At 35.9% G+C, this 24148-nt stretch overlaps 3 protein-coding genes and 2 pseudogenes across 15 annotated transcripts; 3 read left to right on the plus strand and 2 right to left on the minus strand.

Annotated features, from left to right (window-relative positions):
• Positions 1-776: 776 nt before the first annotated feature.
• On the plus strand, positions 777-3467 carry LOC107626898 (protein FAR1-RELATED SEQUENCE 5-like; annotated as a pseudogene).
• Positions 3468-5426: 1959 nt separating this feature from the next.
• On the minus strand, positions 5427-6473 carry LOC148573102 (ubiquitin-like-specific protease 1A). Its single transcript, XM_088504481.1, has 5 exons — positions 6241-6473; positions 6039-6123; positions 5866-5943; positions 5669-5758; positions 5427-5579 (listed from the first exon to the last, which is right to left on the minus strand). The coding sequence occupies exons 1-5, from the start codon at positions 6471-6473 to the stop codon at positions 5427-5429; spliced, it is 639 nt and encodes a 212-aa protein (XP_088360607.1).
• A 2428-nt stretch (positions 6474-8901) lies between these two features.
• Positions 8902-9700, minus strand: LOC107628202 (uncharacterized). Its single transcript, XM_016330981.3, has 2 exons — positions 9364-9700; positions 8902-9239 (listed from the first exon to the last, which is right to left on the minus strand). Exons 1-2 carry the CDS (start codon positions 9698-9700, stop codon positions 8902-8904), a joined length of 675 nt encoding a protein of 224 aa, XP_016186467.2.
• Positions 9701-11867: 2167 nt separating this feature from the next.
• Positions 11868-16703, plus strand: LOC148573103 (glucan endo-1,3-beta-glucosidase 11-like; annotated as a pseudogene).
• Positions 16704-17529: 826 nt separating this feature from the next.
• Positions 17530-22467, plus strand: LOC107624993 (uncharacterized). Of its 13 annotated transcripts, none has more exons than XM_088504941.1 (9): positions 17530-18138; positions 18211-18416; positions 18653-18773; positions 19284-19386; positions 19527-19626; positions 20465-20523; positions 21369-21475; positions 21559-21715; positions 22206-22467. In XM_088504941.1, exons 4-7 carry the CDS (start codon positions 19292-19294, stop codon positions 21394-21396), a joined length of 282 nt encoding a protein of 93 aa, XP_088361067.1. In that variant the 5' UTR covers positions 17530-18138; positions 18211-18416; positions 18653-18773; positions 19284-19291; the 3' UTR covers positions 21397-21475; positions 21559-21715; positions 22206-22467. The 13 variants fall into 13 exon arrangements, with proteins under 13 accessions (XP_088361067.1, XP_088361075.1, XP_088361065.1 ...); XM_088504949.1 differs by having other exon boundaries at positions 19314-19386; XM_088504942.1 differs by having other exon boundaries at positions 17583-18138; positions 18705-18773.
• The last annotated feature ends 1681 nt before the right edge of the window (positions 22468-24148 follow it).

Below are 24148 nucleotides of genomic sequence, written 5' to 3' on the forward strand. Positions count from 1 at the left end.
ATAATAATAATAATAATAATAATAATAATATGTGAAAGAAGTGTTGGAGCCTTGGAGGAACTAGGGTAACCCAGACGCTGTAACGATTTCAGGAGGGGGAAGGGTGATGGCAGTACATAGTGAAAGGCCGGAAAAATTGAAGGGTACAAAGGGAAAGGACCGGGAGCGGCGCTGATTTGTGTCCAAACCATTTAAGCCGGTAAGTTTTTCCAACAGAACACTTTAATTTTGTACATTGAAGATTATGCTTGGTTGTATGATGATGCAAGAGTGTGTTTGAGTTGTAAGGTGGTAGAGAAGTTAAAATTAGTATCGCAGGTTTTTTGCTAACAACAGAGGATGTGATGAAAAATAAGCAAATGCAATTGACGCCAATTTTTCTTTATTTGTAAGTTTTATGGGGGATTTGTTGCTAATGCATATAATTTGTGATGTAAAATATTTTTTTGAAGTAATGATGGTCGAGAAAAATTTTTAGAAATAAAAAGAGCTTGTTATTGTTGCTGCATGATTGATTGTAAAATTGTTTAGACTAAGTTGATGAGTAATTTGTGATGTCAGATATTTTTGCTGCATGTTGATGAGTAATTGTTTAGGAAATATTCTGTTCTGCCACTCCAGTATTGTATTTTCGGAATTAATGAATCACACTGGTGAGGAGATTTTTTGTTGCTGTGTTACTGAGCAGTTACTTTTATTATTTATTTTGATGCAAATATTCTACCAGGGTACTCGTTGTTGAATTTATTGAACTCCAAAATTCACTAAAAATTTTAATGGCTGAGAGTGGATATGAAATGTTGGATGAAGAAGCCGGTGACTATAGAGATGTATTGCAGTTGAGTAAGGAAGAGATAATGAATAAGGCATTCCGAAGCGATGAAGCAGCATATGAATTTTACAGGAGGTTAGGCAAATGTTTTGGTTTTGGTATTCGAAAAGGTGACTCGGGAAAAGATGAAAGTGGAAGGGTTATTCGTCGTAGATTTTTTTGTAATAGAGCGGGTCTGAGACAACGTCATCACTATGACAGGCTAGATAGGCAGAGAGGTTATAGACCAGAAACGCGGAAAAATTGTGAGGCAAAGCTATCAGTCTACCTTGATGTGGTCAGTGGTATATGGAGGGTGAGGAAAATAGTATTGGATCATAACCATTATTTAACTCCGGCATATATGGTTCATATGATGACGAATTTTAGAGAAATAAGTTGTTCTACTAAGGCACAAATATCTGGTATGCAGGCTCATGGTGTTCCGACGTCTAGGATTCTGGGGTATATGGCGGGATAGTCTGGTGGCTATTCTCTAATGGGCTTCACTAAGATGGATGCTTACAATTATATTAACAAGGCTAAGCGTGCAAAGATTATTGATGGGGACGCTAACGTCGCTGTTGTATACTTGGAGGCGAAAGCGGGGGCAAATCCGATGTCGATGACTAGGTATAATCTTACTAAGGATAATATGCTAGCCAATATGTTTTAGGCAGATGGTGGCAGTAGAGTTGATTACCAATACTTTGGGGATGTTCTAGCCTTTGATTCGACCTACAAGAAAAATAAATATCAGAGACCGCTGGTGATATTTTCTGGTGTGAATAACCATAAGCAGACGACAATATTTGGGTTTGGCTTGGTGTTAGATGAAAGCGTTGGGTCTTATAAGTGGTTGCGGGAAAATTTGTTGGAAGTCATGTGTAACAAGAAGCCGTCGGTTGTCGTCACGGATGGCTGTGATTCAATGAAAGCTGCAATCAAGTCTGTTTTTCCGGAGGCAACGCATCGATTGTGTGCTTGGTATATGGAGAAGAACGTAACCGCTAATGTGAAGGAAGAGGGGCTGCGGCAATGTTTCACCCGGTGGCTGTATTCAGAGATGGAAATAGATGAATTTGAGGCTGAGTGGGATGATGTCGTTGCAGAGTATGGGTTGCAAAATAGTTTTTGGGCCAAAGAAACTTTTCAGAAGAGGATGATGTGGGCTAATGCGTATCTACAAGACAAGTTCTGTGCAGGTTTTCGGACAACATCCCGGTGCGAAGGCATTAACGCGTACGTGAAGAATTTTCTTAAGTCTAGGCACAGTCTCGTTGATATGGTTCAAAATTTGGAGTTGGTCGTGCGAGAGTACCAAAATAATGAATTGCTTGCACAATTTAGATCACTCCATGGGATGTCGGTTATGACAACTTGTTTGGATCCTCTTGAAAAGTATGCTGCAGATGCATACACACAGGAGATATTCGTTGATGCGAAGAAGGAAATAGTGGGTGTCGGTGCAGTTAATTTTGTTGCCAAGATTAGTCGTTCAACTACAATGGTGTACACATTGGAGGAATACGGCGACCCAAGTAGAGAGGTGATTGTGTTGTACGATAGGGTTTCAAGGAAAATGGAGTGCCGATGCAATTTTTGGAGCCAAAAGGGAATACCTTGTCAGCATATATTTTTTGTAATGAAGCATAAGCATTTGACTCGAATTCCTGAGAGGCTGGTTCTGAAGAGGTGGCGCAAGGATACAAAGTCGTTGGATAAGTATGCTGAGATAACGGAAGTTGGTAGTGAAATTGGTTTCTTGTTGCGCCATGGTGCACTTCATGCAGCCGCACAGTGGATGCTATATGTCGGAGCTAGGAGCCCTTCGTCTTTCACACAGGCGCTTAACGGTCTCCATACGCTGTGTCAGGAACTGGATAGAGGCCCTGAAAATGTCCGTCAGAAGAAAGCTCTTAATACGGTTGATTTACATGACCCTGTTGTGGCGAAGACCAAGGGTGCCCCTCGTGTGAGGAGGCAGGATAGACGGAAAAGGCGCTGCACCCGTTGCCGCAAAACGGGGCACACAAAACGACACTGCAATGCCGACCAGTCCTTTGTTTCCAAAGTTGAAGAGAGCAAAGATTTTGAGGCGACAAATTTAGGGTCGGAGGGGTCATTGCCAACGGAAGGGGTGAAAACACCGCATACCCTTTCTTATTGTAGCAAGTAGAGTTGTGTGTTTCAAAAATTATGTGTTTTTGTTTCCTTTTGATGGCTTCATTCCGCTGTTTGGCGTGCAGGTCAGATTCGAACACGGCAAGAAGGGTGTTCTTGGACCCAATAATTTGGCTACACAGGTTTGCTTAGAGGCATCAGGTTTGAAGATTAGATTACAACATGAAATTCCTGTTGCAACTGGATGTAATGAGACTATGGAATGGGAGAGGAACATGATAAGTAACACCGATGATTTACTAGCACAGGTACGTGGTTTTAGTAAGCTTTTCCTAGTTAAAAATCTGACTTCTGCACTCATGTTCTGGTGGCACCTTAAAAGAAATTTTCAAACCAAAATTGAGTGATTATATTTACTTTTACCTGTGCATCTGATGACTCAAATAACTGATATCAGTTCAAGACTGGGTTCGAGGTTTCTAGCATAATTAGTAGTCAAAGTTGGTGTTCATTAGAGAATTCAGTTTCCTAATATAATAGCTGTGCTTTATGCTCTTTGTTTTCTGAAGTGTTAGTTACTATCTTTGCTTGATTATAGTATTGGATGGGTAAAAAGACTGCCTAATTTAGTGCCAATGAAATGTCATTTCTACCACCGATAAAGGAAATATGGATCACAAGTTATATCTTTCATATGGGAAATTATTGCATCCAGCTATTTGCTATTTGTGTACATTCATTAGATGAAGTGTGTGTATTAGCCTTCTATTCGTGGTCGAAAGAAGTGCAATTAACATCTGCGGAACCATTGAAAGACTAACTTGAGATTAATGAAACCAATACTAGAACTAGTAATAGTAAGGCGTAAATTAATTAAGAGTCTTTGATATACTCGCAGGTCCACTTCCATCATTAAGGACTAACATGAGATTAATGAAACCAATACTAGGACTAGTAATAGTAAGGCGTAAAATAATTAATAGTCTTTGATATACTCGCAGGTCTACTTCCATTTAGTATGCCATCCTTATTATTTGTCAATAGACTTTGATCATAAATTAATTTCATGTGTTTTTAAGCAGGCATGTTCTATTTGACTTTTGGTGCAAGCGGTGCTGAATTAAACTGGTTAAACGTTTATCAAGCAATCTAGGTAGTGAACGTTCTTTAGTGACTTCTGGTAACGGGCTTTATTAGTGGTTAAAAATGAGTCCATGGTACCACAGATTAATTATATCATGGGCTCATGTTTTCCTTGTCTCAGGGTTATTACTATATCTAATATTAAAACTACTCATTCTTGCGGAGCTTGGTACAATCACTTCGACTCGTGTAATCGTTAAGGACAAGTGTGCCTACTGAAATATGGAATGGCGTTTCATTTACAATTTGAATCTACTAAGGAACATTCACAACATGCCATACAATAATCTTGTTTTCTGAGTACAATAGAGACCACTAATTCAAAACCAAAAAAATTCATCAGTGTCATGTATGGAGACAAAAAAATAATAGCAAACCAGATCTCATTTGATGCATTTAACGCCAACTAATGTTAACCCAACAAGTACGATCACACAAAGGTTGGTTGTACCCAGATTGTGGTTCATTCATATTGAGCAAAAAAGGGAGCACCGATGAAAGTGTTGAACGTAGGCCAATTCATCCTGCCAGAGATCCATTAAAGCATTTGATAGAGCATTCAACAACCCAAAAAATGTTATAATTTGAGCCACATCAAACTTAGGGACTTAGTGGCCCTACAGGGCTACGGGTCCTCTTTCTTGGTCTGGCTCCTTTCATGTAAGAACAAATCATATTCCTGTCCCAGAATTGAACAGCCTTTTGTTGAACTTCTTCGGAGATTGGGTTGTGCTCACCCATAACTAGATCAACAGCAATGGTCATTCTGGTGTGTCCATTGATCTTCTAAAAGGAGAACACACAATGGTAATACATATATATTCATTACAACCACATGAACTTCAACCTAAATCATGTATAGGATTGAAAGCATTCCATGAACCATTTAATTATCTAACCTGAAGGTCATACGATGCCCATAAATCGTATTGGATCATCCACTCTGCAACCCAAACTCCGTAGTCATTGCCACAAACACAGAAATGAACTTTATAATGAATAAAGTAAGCATGGCAGAAAGGAATCGGTGAAAGAGTTCACAACATACGAATCCGCAACCTATTGAGAAATGTGTGGCTCGTGGATCCTAAACTTTGATATAGACTTCGGCACAGTCGTCTTACACTCGTATGCAGACATGTCAGACAACAATAGCTCAAGTAAACGAGCCTACAATGATTAGTGAGATACATATTGTTAGCACCATGTGTGGGATGAATCTTAAAAATTATGCAGCTATGGGGAACAAATTTTGCTTATTGTTAAAGGGGCAATCATGTCATTGTAACAAATGAACAAAATCTAGAAGCGAATGAGATAAAAAAATCAGAGGGAGATTAGACGAGAATCAGTAGTGAGAGGAAACAACTTCCAATATTTGGTCTATTCGAGCCTGTCGCTCGACGGTGGACTTTAATGAATCCAGATAAATCAAATTATGATCCCACATGTCAACAATCATCAGATACCAGTGGCATCCCATGTGGAGAGGAACATAAATCTGCACCAACAGGGACACTTGCCAGTGAGATTGTAACTATGATGACCGTTTAAACCGTTAGTAAAAATCTTGGGTCTGAGAAGATTCACCTTCAGTAGATTGTCGACGAAACCCATGTACTTAGCTACGATGTAATCCAGGGTTGACTTGCAATGGTGGCCTGGGCTCATCGCTATTTGCTGCAAAAAATATCATTTAGGTGAACAAAATTATGAAGGAGTTTAATTGCCAATCGAGAGTACTTATCCTTTTGCCCGAACAAAATTTAACTGGTTAACAAACTCACCGCAAACGTGGTAGGAAGCCACCACCTTTGTTTCTCAGCCATATTTGAGGAAAACATTGCCACGACAAGGTTGATAACCTACGTGTTGGTAAATTTAAGCGCAAATAATTAACGGATGTATTCGGAAAGAATGTAACCATGCTGTGAGGAAATAAAAAATTCAAGCCACTTACGTCGTCGACGACCTCCTCTCCAGGGCGTAATGTCCAAAGGGCTTCCCGATTCCCGGTGCAATGTTCATTCTCCACCAAGATTTCGCTGCCAGGCCACCATACAGAAAAAACAAAAATAGCCATGAGTGGTGAAAGTAGTTTCTAATTCTAGAAATAATTGTAGACTACTAAACAAGAGAACCCGAAAAATGTAACTGCTTACCTCGGTTGTAGGCCGTTGACAAAGATGTAGGCCGCAACAGCGAGCTCGTGGCCAACAAACTGCATCCCTGGCGGGGGGACAGAATGAGAGGTCCAAGCATTGCTTCTCCATGAAGGTGTTGGAATCGCGGAAATAAAATTTCTTAAATTTCTTAGTATACGAGCCCAACATGAATAAAACCTTAAGAGTATACCCAACGGTCCGAAGGTTATTATATTTGCATAACAAGACATAAACAGTTCACGGTTTCACGGAAAATAACCCACTTGCAGTTAAATAAAAAAGTGATCCAAACAATAATGATTAGTAAGGAAAGCATTCCATCAGACTATGAGAAGGCTATTGGGTCTAATTAAAGCCACCTGTGGCCCAAGATGCAGTAGTGGCCCCTTAAACATTAATGGTCACTAAATTGGGCATGCAAATGTTGGGCTACGTAGTAAAAAAAATTAAATTCCAAATTGCCACATATGCCGGCCCAAGAAAAGGTAATGAACCCAAACATTTGTCGTCCGGACCTATATGAAAAGAAAAAAAAAATTTTGTCCAAAACGAAAACATATCTTTCTTTCGACATGAATGAGCAAAATTGAGCAAGTTGACCCTAAACATACAAAACAATGGGGATCCAGGGTTTCCATGCAGTGTTTCATGTACCTTTGGAGTCTCTTCCGACCTAATGTCCGCACTCCTGTGTGTGTAAAATGTCCATGGAGAGCCAGGACCTGTGGACCTTATGTTTCTTATGAGGTCTTGTGATGATTCTCCTTCATCTTTAAAGGACAGCTTTCTCTGACATGAAGGAAATTACATATACATATGTATATAAATACCACGGAGAATATCTTTAAAAAAATAAACCAACAATAACCTGAAAATAAAATCCGTTTGGAGAACTACAAACTTGTAAGTTGACTTGTGGCGCTGGTTGGGGAGTACCGGCTTTTCCCTTATTGACCCTGGCCATCCTTGTAGGCGGTGGGGCTGATATACCTCGGACAACGTCCTCTAGTTTTGGTGGAGGACACTCTTGGCGTGTCAGAGCTTCATCTGGGAGCGTCCTGGTGTTCGCTACCTCTTTCACCGTCTCTTGAAGTGTTCCATCGCCTGGGTAAATATGCACTCCTCCAAAAGGATGCAAGTTTAGGTTCAGGTCCATGATCGGTTTGTTGTCACAAGTAGCAGGTACATTCAAAGATGTGAGAAGTTCCAGCACCTGACCGTGTTGTGCCACAACTGCGGTTAGGGCCTGTATTTGGTTCGCTTGTGTCTTCAGGATCCCCAAAATCATGTCATCTCCGGTTGACGGTTTCTGAACAATGACGACAGAAGGGAAGCATGTCACCGTTTCCGTGTGCAAGTGATACTAAACCGGATGATAAAGAACGAAAAAAAAACCACACTTTTGCAGAAAAAGAACAACGTTCTCATACCTGTGTGTGATCATCGACACCGCTGACTGCATCATCCACGGTGGTTACCCGCTCCATTGATTCATCCTTGGTTGCTCTCCTTCGACACTTCACTGCATCCTCGATGCTTTTCTCTTTGTGTAACTCCATCCTGAATAGTAGGAGCAAGGGCACAATAGAATGGAGGTACAGTGGGTTAGGAAATTAGTGTGCTTTAGACGATTCCCATTTACATTACAGTTCATAAATATGACACACGTGTGGCTACTTAAACATAGGGCCACTGTTAATTGTATTCACCTAACGTGTTGAAGAGCGGCCCAATTCGTGTCATAGAATGCATACTGAACCCCATCATTTGGTTTCTTATTCATGGGCTTTTTTGGTGTTATGGCCTAATGGGCCGAATGGCATCGTTTCTGTAGGCATCTTCTGGGACAATACAGCACATGGGAAAATTCACTCAAGGTTGAACCCAACTTCAAATGCAATTTAGGGTTTCCCTACCTTTATCCAACCACACATCAACCTTTTTCCACCACATCTGCACGCCTATTCACGTCTGTTTGACAAGACAGGAGAAACAACACCTTCCTTCTCATCAGATAGGTAAATGATATCCTATGGCATTGGTAGTAGACTATACCCGAGTTTATGGTTGGAAAAGTAATTCAATTAATTTAAACAAAAAATTAACTCAACGTCAGCAGTTATACAAAATTTTGTGGTTACATAGTAGTTGGTTCCACTGTGGACTTCCTCGGTAAGTTAAATAAATTAACTATTAGGGCACTAATTCCTAGGTCCCTATTTTTTGCTGCAGCATGCCTAAGTTTACCAGAGTTAAGTTAAATAAATTATGTTTGAGTAAATGTAATTCACAAACCCAACCACCGTAAAATATGTAATTAACCTGAACATTTGCATAATTAGTTCATCAACCGTCCTTGGAAATTACTGGAAAGCAAAGTATACCCAACAACAACATCACCGTTCACCACGTTACAAGACTCACCATCGACGTTAACAACAGAAAAATGTAAACAGGAATAACTACTAAACATGAAGACTTAACAATAAGCTGCTAAACTGTGAATGTAGAAACTTGCAACCATAGTCAACCCTCCATTCAAGTCTCGAATAAGTCATTATACTTCTGAAGGTCAGACCTAAGCTTTCAGTTCTCCTGTTTGAGATCCCGGATTCACTGGTGTACGGGGTTTGGTAGTTGCCATTCCAGCTCCTCAATTCAAACTCTCAAGGCTGCCACGATCCTGTAGTTGTAGTCGTGGATTTCCTTCCCCACCAAAGATAACACCTTCCCTAACATTTTGAACGACGTGTCCTGCCTTGCGGTCTGCTCATCCGATGAGAACCCACCCTCGACGATCCAATTAACATCGCGTTGTTGTGATTGCAGCGTCACCCAGTAGCCATGAAGCAACTCACCACTGTCGGAGAAAAACTCACGCCTGTTAAAGGCCGGATAATCAAGCCTCAGCTGGCAGCAAACACGAATGAGATAGACCTCTATGTCTTCAACCAGTACAAACTGAGTCAAAGAAGTCTCCGGAACAATATTCGGTCCTGGACATCGATGACAATGACAAACACCCAAAGTTATTCATCGTCATAATCAATGGCAGTTTAAACGGGAAAAAAAAGAAAAGAGAAACCATTGGCGTAACCATACCAACACTTGCCCCCGTACCTTGTGGTATCTGAGAACAAGGAACGAATGCTTTCTGTGATGACTCACCCAATGTTGGGCCAACGTGCATGCTGTTAAAGTATTTGGATAAAGAGAACGATTGCTCAAACAGTCCCGTCGGAGGATGAACTCCAGAATCGAGCTCCGGAGGTGGGGGTAGTGTCAATGGTGGATTAACAACTCCCAACCAATGTTGGGCGTCTCTCAGGAGGCAGAAACCCTTGAACTCTGCATCTTTAAATTCGTTAACTTGTTCTTTACAGTCCTCCCAAGACGTGTAGATTCCAAGAATACGTCCCCTGCGCATAGCATAGAGCCTGTACTTTCCGTTGTTCATGGGTATTGCATTTGGGAAAAATTTCGGGTGGGGATCACTCACTGCGAAAGAGGATTGCTCCTTCTCTATGTGTAACGCACACAATGGATATAAAGCCACGCCAAGTGTAGAAAACCTTGAAAATCAATTTTTGATGGTAACCAGTGAAAAGAATAGTAGCAGAGCCGATTTAATATTAACTGAACGTATTGTCGTTTCATTTTGGTAAATATTATTAGAAAATTAATTCCCTTCTTGTTAGTATCATACGAACCTTTGACTGACAACAATTAATTAATGAAATCATTTTCGAAGTTGCTCGTAATGACTATTTTCGAAACTCGTCCTTATCAATTAAGTGTTGGAGTTAATATAATTATTTAATAAATTATTCTTTTATTGATTAAAAAGTATTTTTTAAAACATGTAATACTTATATTACATTTTCATATAATATCCTTCAAAAATTATTCAATTATTAAATTACAATTTTACCAAAAATTTCGTTAACAATTTTTTTATATTTTACTATTAACTTGTTGATATCAAAAAATATAATATTTTAATATTAAGTAAAAAATTTAAGTAAAATTATTTTTCAATATCCATATGTATTAATTGTTATACATATTAATAGTAGTAACATTTTTTTGTTTCATGTTAAAATAATATATATTGATACCGAAAAGTTAATAATAAAATATATATAGTTAACTGTTAACAAAAATTTTAGTAAAAACAAAATTTAGTAACGAAATAATTGTTGAAGGGTATGTATCTTAGAAAAAAATAATCTATTTATTATTTTTTTAAAAATATTTGGGTAAAAATACAGTTTCATTAATAAAAAATAATTTATTAAAGAGTATTTTGTTAAGCAGAATTAAAAAAATAGATTAAAGATGAGGTTTTTAAAAAGTTACAAAAAACGGGAATGTACATTTATAAAATAGAGGGAACGGGAGTGCCATTTTAGCATCTTACAAAGGAGAATGGCTGAAATTTCCTCTTAATTTTAACTTTGAGGACCAACTATAACGTTCAAGAGAAAGGGAAAGAAAATTATTTACTCCATCACAAAGAACAACATTAAGAATTTAATTCTACGCAAAAAGAAAATGAAAAAACAAATAAATAAAGAAAGCGAAAATGTAATTCACGAGGAGATCTATTTCCAAATCTCTACTGTCTCTCTCTCACCTTGGTGACAGTCATTGCTGTAGGCATATGATGGACGTGAAGTGAACACCGAGTACAATTGCGTGTTTCAGTCGCCCAACTCAGTTCTCGTCACCCACAACAAAAAGTGTATAAATATTTAATATTTTCTCTTAAACCTGCAGCCGACGTTATTTATTTATTTTCTTGTTTAACCATATAAATTCTCATATATTAGGATCATATTGTTATAAACAAATAATTTTTTTACAACAAACTTGGCAACTAAAATCAACCATTATTATATTTTTCTATTAATATGTTTGTAGTTTAATTTATTCGCAATGTATATATATATTTCAGTATATATTTTATACAAGGTTGCAAAAACCAAACCGATCAATGAACCGGTAGAATGACCGGTTCAACAATTTATTAGTCTAACCGTGGTTCAACTGGGATTCAACCAATTTACTTATATATAAGATAAAATTATAAAAAATTAAGAAGTCATTTTTAATATTTAAATTCAATAAATTTTCAACTAAATAAACTTTCTAGAAATTACATATAACAAAATAAAACTTCAGTCATAAAAAATATAGCTTTAAATCCTTTAAAAAATCTTATGAAGTACATTATCTCAAAAAAATAAGGTGGTGCTGTACTTATTGGCATCAATGTATAGTTTAATTTCTTAAAATCAACAGAATTATTCTAAGAAATTCAACAAGGTACCAGCAACCATTAACAAAAATACTCCAACAGTAATAAAAAAAGGAAAAACAAATGAAGCAGCAACCAAATTTTCTTCAGTTAATCAACAGAGTTACATAAGTAATCCAATTGAAATATTTTTTGCAACTACAACAATCAGAATTTAATCTATCCAAGCATCAGAATTCAGAATATAAAAACAACAAATCATAATCATTATAATTAATAAAATAAAAAAAAAAGACAAATTGAACAACCGATCGAATAACTCAACAAAGAGGGAGAGCAACACAGTCAAACTGTGTAATTTTCTATGGCGGCGGAGTTAAACGGCGAAGATTCTACAGTGGCAGATAGTAACGCTCGAACTGTGCTTTGAGCTCGACAGAGAAGCTGAGAAGGTGACGCTACTGTTGGTGGTAGCGGCGCTGGAACTCAAAGGGGTGGTGGCGGCGTGGAACTCAGAGGGAGATAGAAAGGGGTATTAGGGTTTTCTTATGAGAGAAAGAGGGTAGTTGGGCTTTTATATGAGGGGTTTGTTTTTTTTTTTTTTAACCTTTAGAAACGGTCAAAAAACATACTGGTTTACCGATTCACCGGTTAACCGCTGGTTCGGCCGGTAATATCACCGGTTTTTTGCCATGTAGTTTCTAGGCTTACCTGGACCGGCTAGCTGACCGGTTTCCAGTTAATCCAGTTGAACCGGCCGGTCCGGTTCAATTTTCAGCACCATTATTTTATACTACTGGCTACAAAATTACAAAAGAAAAATAATAACTGGTTTAAAAGTAAACTTTAAAATACATTTTTTTTTCATAATATTTTAAGAATATCAAACTGCATATTAAATAATATGGTTCAAGAATAAAATATATTTTGCTATATTTACGCTGGGATACATATTTTTAATTTGTTTTTATAATAAAATAACTATTATTGTTAAATTTCAATAATTTCTTAATCAGTTTACATCCGTTACACTATTAAATACTATAAGTATTTGTTGGAAAATACCACTACTGCAGGTAATGTAATGTAATTATCCATACTAGACAAAATGAGACTATATAAGTTCTTACGATGGGTAACTGGAGAATAGTGGACTGGACTCCTTGTTCCTGGTCCAATCGTCTGAACGAGAAAGAGTCTAACCAAGTTTGGAGAATATTGGAACTTAGAGATATCTGAGGGGTGTCAATGTATTTATAGTGGTGATTCAATAACCACCGTTGGAGTAGCTACACCTTTTAAGGAGGATAACCGTCCCTTTATCTTAGGGAAGTTGAGATATGACTCCTGGAAGTGGGTTGAGAGATTTTAGGGGCAGTTACTTATTTGAATAAGTCTTATCTGCCAGCTAACCTTCGTTCCCAACTTCCTTAGAGTGGACACTGTGTCGAATCCGATTTCTTGGAAGGAGGTCGATTACGTGAGGTGGCCAACCTATGGATTGGGACTTTTTTATCCTATTTGGACCTGGGCGTTCGTGTTGGGCCAAGGTATGAACATAACTATTGTGAAATCAAAATATAATTATCTTAACAACGACAAAATTGATCACTACAAGTAAAAACAAATTCGACAGAAGTAAACCGTATATTAGAATTGAAGATTACATAAATGTAATTAACTCACAACACGTCTGACCGAATTAACTGGCGTAATTTCTTTGCAACAAAAATTTTCTGCTCCATCCAGAAGACTGTGAACAGGTGTTTCCGGACATGCTCTCTTAGCCGGCCACTCTTCTCCACCTTCATATACTTTTTCGGTCGTTCTTGTACTTCGTACACGGAGGTCAGCTGCCCCTTCAACGTGGATTAAGAGAACACGCTTCTCTGAAGCCATCAGCTACTTCCCATGATGGTAGCTTCGGTAGGTCCGCTTAAAGTGTGCCTGTTGGTCCTTCTGCCACCCATCATCTTTGAACTTCCCTTTTGGAGCTCGTTCAACCTCTACTTGTCGCTATAGTACAATCTCCAGCTGCACCAACCATCCCTGGTGTCTGTGCTCAGTTTGACGGCGTCAAGCACAGGGAGTAGCGTGAAGCACCGCATGCACTCTCAAGCATAATTAGGCCGGAAAGGAGAATGGCGGATGTGCGGAGACTTGTTCGAACTGCACAACGGACAAAAACATTCCACCACGTTCCAATCCCAATCTCTATCAATATACTTTTAATAGTACTCATGTCAATGCTTACATTACTCTGAATGTTAGTCATTTTTTTTCTTCTGCCTCGTAAGTCCTTCCAGGTTTCTAGTATATATAACAAAAGGAAACAAATTCATTTTCCCATATTACATGGTCCAATTAACTATACCTAATATCAACATGCTAGTTTTCTCTCTCTCAAACTGAATATTTTCAAAAAGATGTTTCTCCACCGTTAGGCCATACACAATACAAAAATAACCCTTAAAAAATCCCAACTCCACCATTACAACCAAAATTACCCATGACCTACAAAAAAATCCAATTCAAAAACATAACTATCATTAATAATTTAATATAAGCTTATGACCTATGTTATTATCCCAACTCAGCTAAATCTCTCTCTGCAACCACTGCAGCCGACAGGCTTTTGTCTGTGCGTGCACTCCTAACATCAACACGCATCCACTAGATGATGCCGCCAGCTCAGTTTATCACCTGCTGAAATATAAGGGCTTCAGCACGGTAGCAACGGCCTTTGCGGAATATGATCACAAATCAATTGCCAAGTGTGTCTTGTTTTGTGCGTTACATTTTGGTTAATCAAATGCATATCCTAAGGGATTTTTTTATTTATAAAATAAAAAAAAAGTATTATTTTTCCCAACATGATTTCTGAACTTTAATTCCCCAAATACGATTTTTTTTTTTTTTTGGCATTTAAGCAAGTTCGTCGAACCCCCGGCAAACTCTATAAAAATTGGCAAGTTCGCCTAATCTCCGGCAAACTCTATAAATTTTATATAGTTTGCATAACCCCGCGGCAAACTCTGTTTTAAGTTTTTTCAATTCCGCTTTTTAATCCATTATCACCATCTCCAGATAATATATACATCTACAAACAGTATATAAGAATACACAAAAATACACTGACAACAAGCATGACTTCTTCAAGAATTTTTTTAATTATAAATTAAAAAAAAAAACTCATACTTAACAATGGCAACTATTGTTATCGTCTCTAAAAATATGTACATACTTTTTCATCATTCCTAGTTGGTTTAATAAACATCTACTTACATTTTAATTGAAACAATTCTTTCTTTAAATCAAAGTTATCATTTTCTAATCTTTTAAATTCTTAAATCTTATCAATTTTCAAATTATCAAAATTACACTGACTCTGAACAACATTCTAAATTCTATTTATAATTTCCCTGACTAAGTTTTTTTTGTTACATATTTTCTTTTCTTTTTTTTTTTGGAATTGGGTTATATATTTTCCTTCCTAAGTTACCAATTACTAGCGACTACCATTGTATTTTTGTTTTCTACTTTTATAATTATCAATCTTTTTCACCAAAAGTTTTCTTCTCTACCCAACTCACAAAAACTTTAACTCATAATTTTAACGACCGAAAAACCGAACCAAAAAGCCCATCCCACATCATAATAAAACCCATATGCTGGGCCTACACCAAAAACTCCAACATCATAATCATCATCATTAGGGATGAATAACTCTAACCAAATAAATCCCCTTCTCTAACACGGACTGCATATCCTCTGACTCTACACAACTTATGTTTCCATTTCAGGAACAACGTTACACGTTTCGCAAATATAGCTCCTCCACGTCGTTTTAGCAACTGAAGAAGAATAACCTCTTCATCATGGTAGCATTGGCCTCAACTTAAAGGGTTGCTGAAAAAATTACCAAAAGGAATAAGGAATCTCTTGAGAAGGTAGAATTCAACCACAGATAAAGATGATGAAAACATCATCACAAATGTAGCCAACAATTTACTAACCCCAGAAAATGTCATTGAACTCTTAGGCACCCTAAAGATAACAAGAACAAGAATCTATGACACCAACCCTGAGATTCTGAAAGCTCTTGCCAACTCAGAAATTGAAATCATTGTAACAGTTGAGAACCAAATACTATGCCAGTTAAATGATCCACAACAAGCACTTCAATGGGAAGCAACAACATCAACCCCTACCTACCAGACACAAAAATCATAGGAATCCAAGTAGGCAACGAAGAGTACACAGATGAGAATCCAACAACGTTTCAGTACCGTGTTCCAGCAGTGATCAACATCCAAAATGCATGAATCTCAGCTAGGCCTTTCATCGAACATCTAAGTCTCATCACCAAGCTCCCTTGCAGTTCTTCAAGAATCATACCCTCCTTCAGCTGGCACCTTCAATAACGACATAAATGAAACCATGAAACAATTCTTAAGGTTCTCATCGAAAACAAATTCACCATTTTCGATCAATGCACACCCTTTCTTTGCATACGAAGACAGCCCAAATGAGATCCCATTAGGTAAAATATAACAAAAAATAACAATCCAACAACATGCTATATGTTCAGGGAGATGCAGTTGCCATTTGAAATTGCAAACTTAGTGTTCAATGATATTGAAATTAGGGTTTCAAAAATAGGGTAGCCTTCAATAGGGGGAGCTGAGGAAAGGGATTTTGCATACTGTGTTTGAGGGGGTAGAGTTTCAGGAACTGTGGATGGATCGACAGCAATGGCGCACGGTAGAGGAGCGAAGGCAGTGTCTGGCGCGCTACGAAGCTCAACTCACGGGTTTCTTCAAAATTGGGGGAAATCAATTAGTGGTTAGAATATAAAAAGGGGAATTGAAAGATGATTTAAGATAATAACGTCACCTAGCGGCATTTCTTGCAGCGGTCAACGGGAATTTTGCGGCACAGGGAGGGTGGGTTGTTTCGCGCCCCTGTTGCCTCTCGCCAAAAAGGTAGGGTTATCCAAAGAAGCCCAAATATATGTATGCAGATTTGGCAGCATTTTTCACTGCCCAGCCACAATCCAAGACTGTTTTGCGGCCTGAAGTTAGACCGCCGCTCAACTCTGCCTCAATCTTCTCAGTCTGCGGCATTTATGGAAGCCGCCACTACTCACCCGCCGCTACTATCCGCTTCTGCCGTAATGAGCAAGATATCAAGAACGTAGATACGAAACGTTAAGAGCTAACCCAAATTCATATTAAGGAGGGAGAATAGGCTATTGTTTTAGTCATAGCTATGCAAATTGAGAGAATTGAGATTTTTTGTGTATCTTGTTTTATCCTTATTGAGTGATTACAATTGTGGCTATGATGTTTCTTTTTTTATAATTATTTGATATGAGTAATTAAAGTATGTCATTGTTTTTGCTTTTATAATTTAGTACACCAATTTTTCATGTTAATATCTCTAAATTCACTTATATTTTTCAGCTAATAATGATTCTAATAAAAATTAGCAATCTACTATATATGTATATATAAAGATTTTATTTTTTTCAAAAGTATCGTAAAGTTCTAATATCAACTATCAATATAATTCAAATAAGGCTTAAATCTAGCTTAAAATATTAGGGTGTTACAATTTTGGTATAGGAACAATTTGATCCTATAGGACCATATTTTATACTTGCAAGATTAATTCATTATCATTTAGTTATAATTAGTGGCATGCAATGAAATCTTTTCTATGTGATGAAATTATATTAAAAATATTTGATCATCTAATAGTAAAAGTTATTGTGCTCCTAAATGTTTTGTTTGAGGCTTATCACCGTAGTTGTTTGGTCAAAATATGTATGTGTTAATGTCAAAACATAGATCATCTAGAAATACTCTACTCGTACTTAAAGACATAACCAAATGCATATGAGACATTCTCAAAAAACAATTAGGAATATTCTTCACATGCTCATCTATAAATATATAATAATTAACTAGCCAAACAGTAAAATGACACACTATTTGGCACTGTTAGATAGTTTCTAAGAAAGTGACAGGTGTTCCCAAACCTTTTTAGCTGAATGAAGAATATAGCGTTGTTTTGCACAATGGTTCTTCACGAAATGGAAGGATAATTGAGCATACTGCAATAATTTGAGCGGGATCGATGGCAAATTTTGGGCGCAATTCTTCAAAAGTTTTCAAATTTCAGTCCTTTTTCAAATTTTGAGCACACTATTTCTGGCTTTCTCTCTCCTTTACCCACAAAAATTAGAATCACTCTTTACCCTTCGACACTCTTTCTCTTTTTCTCTCTTCTCTGATCGTCCTCCTCATTTTTATCTTCATCTCAGCATCCAGAAATTGTGTTCCAAGTCACGAGAGACGGCTGGTCAGTACTGCAGTTACGAGAGCGTTTGGCAAAGAACAAAGAAGACACGGCATGGGCTCCGAATCTGTTTCTGACGAGTAGCAGAGATGAAAAATAATAAGTTAAAGGTGACGGTGGCTATTGATACAGCTTCAGGTAGAAAGAACAGTGGCAGATTTTAGGGTGTTGCTGCCATCAACGAAGAAGGAGCAGTTGATAACAATTTTAGGACACCGATCAAGAGAATGGAGAGCTCTGAGATCCATATACCATCCATATTTTTTGCAGAGGTCATTTTTCTTTTTTAAAAGTAGAAATTTTTTTCCTTTTTTTTTTAATAAAATTACAGAAAATGTCGTTAGGGTTCGAGATGCAAGCAAAGGAATCGCCAGAGGAAGGTGTGATGGTTTCGGCAAGCGTTCTGGCACCGGTACACCAGAAACTGAGGCTCGATCCATTTGCGGGTACTCCACAGGGATGATCGTCTTGGTTTATGGTCGTCACGGATATGCCGACGAAGCGACTAGACTCCCCCCACACCAACAACACCTTTGAGAAACTCGCTAAGGTTTAATTTCTTTAAACAACCACCATATTTTTGCATCTATATTGAATTCTTACATTAGTGTCAAGTTGATTACCCTCCCAGAGATGTTACATGTATAGGTAGCATGTCTTACAACATGGGATTTGTTGATTTTGTAGTTTGTTTTGATTAATTTGTCTACATAAAGTAAATTCCAGCTTCTATTGTTTTATTCGGTTGCATCTTCACAGGCATTCATTTTTGTTCTTTTTTTCAAGGTATTATAAAATTATAGGTTCTTTCGATAACTATTATATTATCCTGTCAAAGCTGCCAGGGGAAGGCGTGAATTTTGACCCTGACAACAGCTCTGAATTTCTTCCAAATGCTACAATTGAGGTTTGTACCAATTAGCTATAGCATATGCTTAATTAATTTTATATAGCATATACAAATTTCAACATTCAAACAATCTAGGTTGCAGGCTTAATAGAGAAGAAGGCATGGTGTGTTATTATGTTTTTGCTCATGTTCATTAGAAAGCATTCAAACTCATTATGTGATGCCATAATAGTTGAATAGACCTTTTCTTGATCTGCATTTGAAAGTGCATCTATTTACATGCGCCCATTGAATTATTAGATTGCATAGATAATAGAGAACTTATCTAATATATTGTTTTCTTTCATTACTTAATGTCAAGTTTTAGTTTCTTATGAGTGCAGTTTTCATAAATCTTTTGATTGTTGATCAGGGTGGTGGTTATCTTTTCAAAACTATTACTAATTAATTATCCTTTATTTTGTAATTTTTTTTGTCTTTACACACATATTTTGAGGACTCAATTATATGAAAAACCAAGAAGAATAAGAAAATGGAAATATCCACAGTACTCTATCATTTATGTAGATAATTTCATGTGTTGGCTGTTGATGACAGCCTCATATATGGGAAGCTTATTGAAAGAGTACTGTGAACCTCATCTTGCCAAGATACAACAAACTATGATAAGGTAATTGTTTTAAGTTGAATTATGCAATTCCATTTTTTGTTAAACAAGTTTTTGGCTATTGTATAATGCATATTTTTTTCATTTTTAATTTCTGTAAACTATAGAATTTGAAACTTCTTGATTTTGAAATTTGATCTTAGCAAGCTTAAAATCCAAGCTATTATGATTGCATCTGCTCCATTAGCGTCAAAAGTCTTTAGTGCCTTCAAACAAAAGTTTCATGGTGGTGTTGTCCAAGAGGTAAATACATTATCTATTTTGTTAATATGAGAATAATCATCTATTGTTTATTTAGAAAGGAATCATCTCAATTATTATAGAGGAAAGTCTTTACATTTTTTGTTAATGAAAATGAATGCATTATTTATGTTGTTTTTGTGCTTTCCAAATTCCAAGGATATCCCTTATTAGATTATATTATTTACGTTGTTTTAGTGCTTTCCACATTCCAATGTTATCCCTCATTTTTTACTACAAATAGAGGAGAAATAGATTCTATGAAATGCAGCTTTTAGAATTCTAATTGCTTTTGCTTGACCCAGTAAGTTTGAAAATAAAACATGGTGTTTTAACTATACGTATATCTTTTCCTTCTACCCAGTAAGTTGGAAATTTTTCATTTCAAATTTTACTGTCTTTTGTGGAATTAAGTTTTTGTTGCAAACTTATTTATTTTGATATAAATATGTGTTTGTGATGTTTGGATTGCAGTGATCTGTGAGTATGATCCTGTTATTCTTCACTATTGTTGACCTTTGCCCAATGCTTGATTTGGATTTGTTTTTAGATTGTGATATATATTTATTACTTATTTGTTTATTTGTTTTCTTTTTACTCTCAAAATCTTTGTAAGATAAGAAGGCAAATTAAGATGTGAAGAAAATATACATTTCTTACAAAAATATACATGATTTCTTTTCACTCATCAATTTAACATTTTTACTCTAGAATATATTTGATACTAAAAGTCATAATTTTTTATATGATTGTAGGCATCATTTTTCTTACATAATTTCTTACAGTCAAAGAAAATATACAAAGATAGTAATCAATAATGAATTGCTTTATATTATGGCAGTTTCAAAGACATCATAGCCAGGCACAATTTGCAGAAGCATTGTATGGTGATCTGACATGGTATAAGATTTTAATCATTACATGGATTAATGCTGATTTTAGAGGGTTATTTAATACAGTACATACAAACTCTCTTTGTATTTCATTTTTCAAAGTTGTCCATCATTTTAAATTGCAGTCACGGTGGTGATAGAAAAGTTAGTTTCATTTGTCTCAAGATATATACATAGATGATGTCAAAATGTGATCTTAACTGTCCATTTTGTAGTGTTCAAGTTAGTACTTTGTTGTAGTTATGTATGAAAATGGCGACTGCAAACAAAATAGAAGCTTTGTAGCTAACAAGTTAATGGCTAAATGCATGTTTGCGGTTAAATAGAAGCAGCTTGATTTATTCCATTTTTGCATAGTTATCATTGTAAGTAAAGCATGTTAATAGGCAACAATATTGGTATTTCTTAAGGTCCTTTATTGATTTGTTTTAATAAACATTTTTAAATGAGTATATTGTAAATAAAGCGTTCTATGCTGTTCTGATAAATGATACTGCTGCAATGTAGTTTAATTAAGTTCTATGTTTAGTTCTATCTCTGCATGTGTGTAATTCTAAAATTAAAATTGATAAAGTTTGATAAAAGAAAACACATTGTTGTTGCTCAATCTGAAACATGATCTAATAGCTTTCTTTTTTCATATTTATAAATGCATTAGTTTTCTTTTGTGAAGCTATCTTTATCACTGTGATGCAAAATTTTATTAAAAACATAATACTTTTTCTTTTGAACAGTAGTTTGTTCACAAACTCCAATTAGTGTGCATTCCAAAAGGATAGAATTGACCAGATTGGAACAAACAATATAGTTAGCATGAACATATTTTTGTCTAAATCCTAAATTGAATTTTAGGCAGGTAGGAAAACTTATCTGCCTGTAAGGATCTTGGAGCTAATGTTGCCATCAATAATAAGACAGAGATTCTGTTGCACGAGTGAAGGAAGAAACAGGAAAGAAAGGTATACCATTCTCTAACTTTTGTAATTGATTTATGCAATAACTGAAGCTTCTATATCAGTTGCCACTTCCTGTATTGCTGTAGTTTTGATGTCATATGGATCAAATTATGAGATTGTACCTTCAGCGAAACCTCGACAGCTTAAACTTTGATGGAAGGCTTTTCTTCATTAGCATAATGGGTGGAGCTAGAGGAGAAGTAAATATGAACAGTATGCTCAATAGGAAACTCACAACTTAAGGTATGACAAATATTTTCATTGATTTATTGACATTATATTAGGGAAGAGAATTTTTTAGTGTTACCTTTTAAATGTTTGGTTAGTTTAAAATCAGATTCATCTTTGTAAACTTTTGTGAATCTTATAATGTATTTCGTCTGTGTTGCCTATGCATAAGATTTTGAGTTTCAAATGTACTTGATAGTTGTTTTGTTTCAATTAAGAAAATGGTTGCTTAAGACTTGCTTTTTTGTTTCAACGTCTAGATTAAGCTAAAAATTATTTGCAAATTCTTATTTCAAATTCTGAAGTTATTGCTGAAATTTTCCTTCTCTTTTAGGGAGTAGCAATATATGTGTGCAACTATTCCATAACTATACGTGATTAATTTGTGATAAACTATTTGCTCATTAGAAGTTTGTGTATTTGTCTATGTGAACTTTGAGGAGGAATTAATGTTAAGGTTTCATTCTGAACCATTAATTTCCTTTCTTTCTTTCTTTATGGACAGAAATGGATGGTGAAATAGTAGTGCATATCAGAGGTTGCTTTTGCCAGAGTATGGTGAAAAATAGTTGCTCCTTCAAATGATGTTGCATGGGAATGCAACTGCTCTTATTGCTCCATGATAACCGATACTCATTTTGTTGTGTCTGCTGATAAATTTCAGTTTTTAGGGGATTCTTCAAGTTTATTACAACTTATATCTTAGGCACTCATACCAGCACCACTCGCACTCAGCACTATGAATGCACACTGCGTTTTTAATCATTTCATATGAGATCTTATTTGATGTGTTGTGTTCATTTAGATTTGCTCTTTTGAAAATCACTTAACACATATATTTTTATGCTTTTTGGCTAGGAGAGGTGGTTTCTGAGTTGTCTTTGTCATGGTTTGGTGTGTTTCCTTTTGCTGCTGTTCATTATGTTTTTTAAAATATATTTTTGTTTATTTTAAACATGTAATTGATGCTTAAAGTTTATTTTGCTAAGTATAAAAATATATACTTCATTTGAAACTATTGATAACAACTAGAAAAAGTTTTGGTTTAATTAAATTAAATTTGATGAACATGGAGCTTTTTTTTTTTTGTTTGCAGCTTAAATATGTGATGCTTTGATGATAAAGTTTAAGATTCGTATATTAAAATTTGTTTACACCTATCTATGCTCACTTTTGTTAAGTTTTGTAATTTTTTTAATTATTTTGCTCTAGCAGCTAATCTAGATCATAGCCAGCTGTCTTTGAATTATCTTATTTTGTAATTGAATTTTAATAAATATTTATCTTAAATTTAGCTATCTAGTAGTAAAGACTTTGGCAGAGATAGCATGTCAACTAAAGTGTGGTAGTGAACTTTTGTGTGTTACATTATATATTCATTCATTCTTAAAGTTTGACTTCTTAAAAATTGTTAAAAGTCTTTGTTTTGTTCATTTTGTGCTTCATCTTTAATATATTTGTATAGTTTTTTAAGTGTTAGAAGAAGATACTGAAAGATTACAGAAAAAATGGTGGTTTTATTTCTGTATGCATCTATTACTAATAAAAAAATAACATAGTTTGATCAGACTTTTTTTTTTGTTAAAAAAGAAAGTCTTTTCTGTTCCTGTTAATTTGTACTTTATGCATTTTATTATAGTTCAATATGTCATCACTTCATGTTTATTTTGTTTGCTTGATTATTTATCTGTGACCAATACCAAGAATGAACCTCCAATGTAATACCCAGTCTAACCGAAATTAATTAAATAATAAGTTAAATAAGAGCGAATATGGTTGGAAGATTTTGCAATTGGAATTTGATAATTCAAATATGATATTTGGATTCAGTGAATTTTTCCGAGTCGAAAAACATAGTTTTCTGCGTAAAAGCGCACAGTGGAATTTTGACCGGCAGTACCGGCTGAGATCTGTCTGGTACTACAGCTGAGGAAATTGATTATGGGTAAATAAGATTAATAAATGAGGAACTATAATTAGGGAAGGTAGAAATATTTAAAGTGCAATTTAGAGCGCTAATTTTAAAGGTTTTGGCCCAAAATTAGGCCAATGGACAAAAATAAGTGAACCGGGCCTAAGTGGGCCCAAGACCCAACATATATAAACATTAGTTATGAGCATTTCAGCTCATTTTGCCCTAAAGAAGGGGTGTTGGGCGCTGAAATTGGGAAGAGAGAAGAGAAGAGAGAAAACCTAACTCTCTTTGATCTTCAAACCACCATAACTTGAGCTACGGAGCTCCGATTGACGAGCCGTTTGCGGCCACGCGTCGCTCTTCTCATCCTCTACAATTCTATCTAAGTTTTATGGTGAGTATTCCATTCATCTCTGCCCAGTTTTCGAAATTCCCCACTGTTACACGTTTTTAGGTAATTAGTGTTGAAATCTTGTGATTTTAGGTGTTTAGGGATACTCCAACATGGATTCTAAGTGGGTTCTATCCCTACT

The sequence above is a fragment of the Arachis ipaensis genome, chromosome B2 (genome assembly GCF_059453495.1).
Source record: "Arachis ipaensis isolate K30076 ecotype BB chromosome B2, ASM5945349v1, whole genome shotgun sequence".
Taxonomy (NCBI): Eukaryota; Viridiplantae; Streptophyta; class Magnoliopsida; order Fabales; family Fabaceae; genus Arachis; species Arachis ipaensis.

Coding starts and splice junctions, on each gene's coding strand:
- LOC107624993 (XM_088504941.1), top strand. CDS start 19,292: ATGTGTTGGCTGTTGATGACAGCCTCATATATGGGAAGCTTATTGAAA. Junction 19,387..19,526: donor ATACAACAAACTATGATAAG/GTAATTGTTTTA, acceptor ATTTGATCTTAG/CAAGCTTAAAATCCAAGCTA. Junction 19,627..20,464: donor ATGGTGGTGTTGTCCAAGAG/GTAAATACATTA, acceptor ATATTATGGCAG/TTTCAAAGACATCATAGCCA.
- LOC107628202 (XM_016330981.3), bottom strand. CDS start 9,700: ATGAACAACGGAAAGTACAGGCTCTATGCTATGCGCAGGGGACGTATT. Junction 9,240..9,363: donor TTGTTCTCAGATACCACAAG/GTACGGGGGCAA, acceptor ATCGATGTCCAG/GACCGAATATTGTTCCGGAG.
- LOC148573102 (XM_088504481.1), bottom strand. CDS start 6,473: ATGTCTTGTTATGCAAATATAATAACCTTCGGACCGTTGGGTATACTC. Junction 5,759..5,865: donor GGCTTCCTACCACGTTTGCG/GTGAGTTTGTTA, acceptor TATTTTTTGCAG/CAAATAGCGATGAGCCCAGG. Junction 5,580..5,668: donor TCGTCGACAATCTACTGAAG/GTGAATCTTCTC, acceptor CTGTTGGTGCAG/ATTTATGTTCCTCTCCACAT.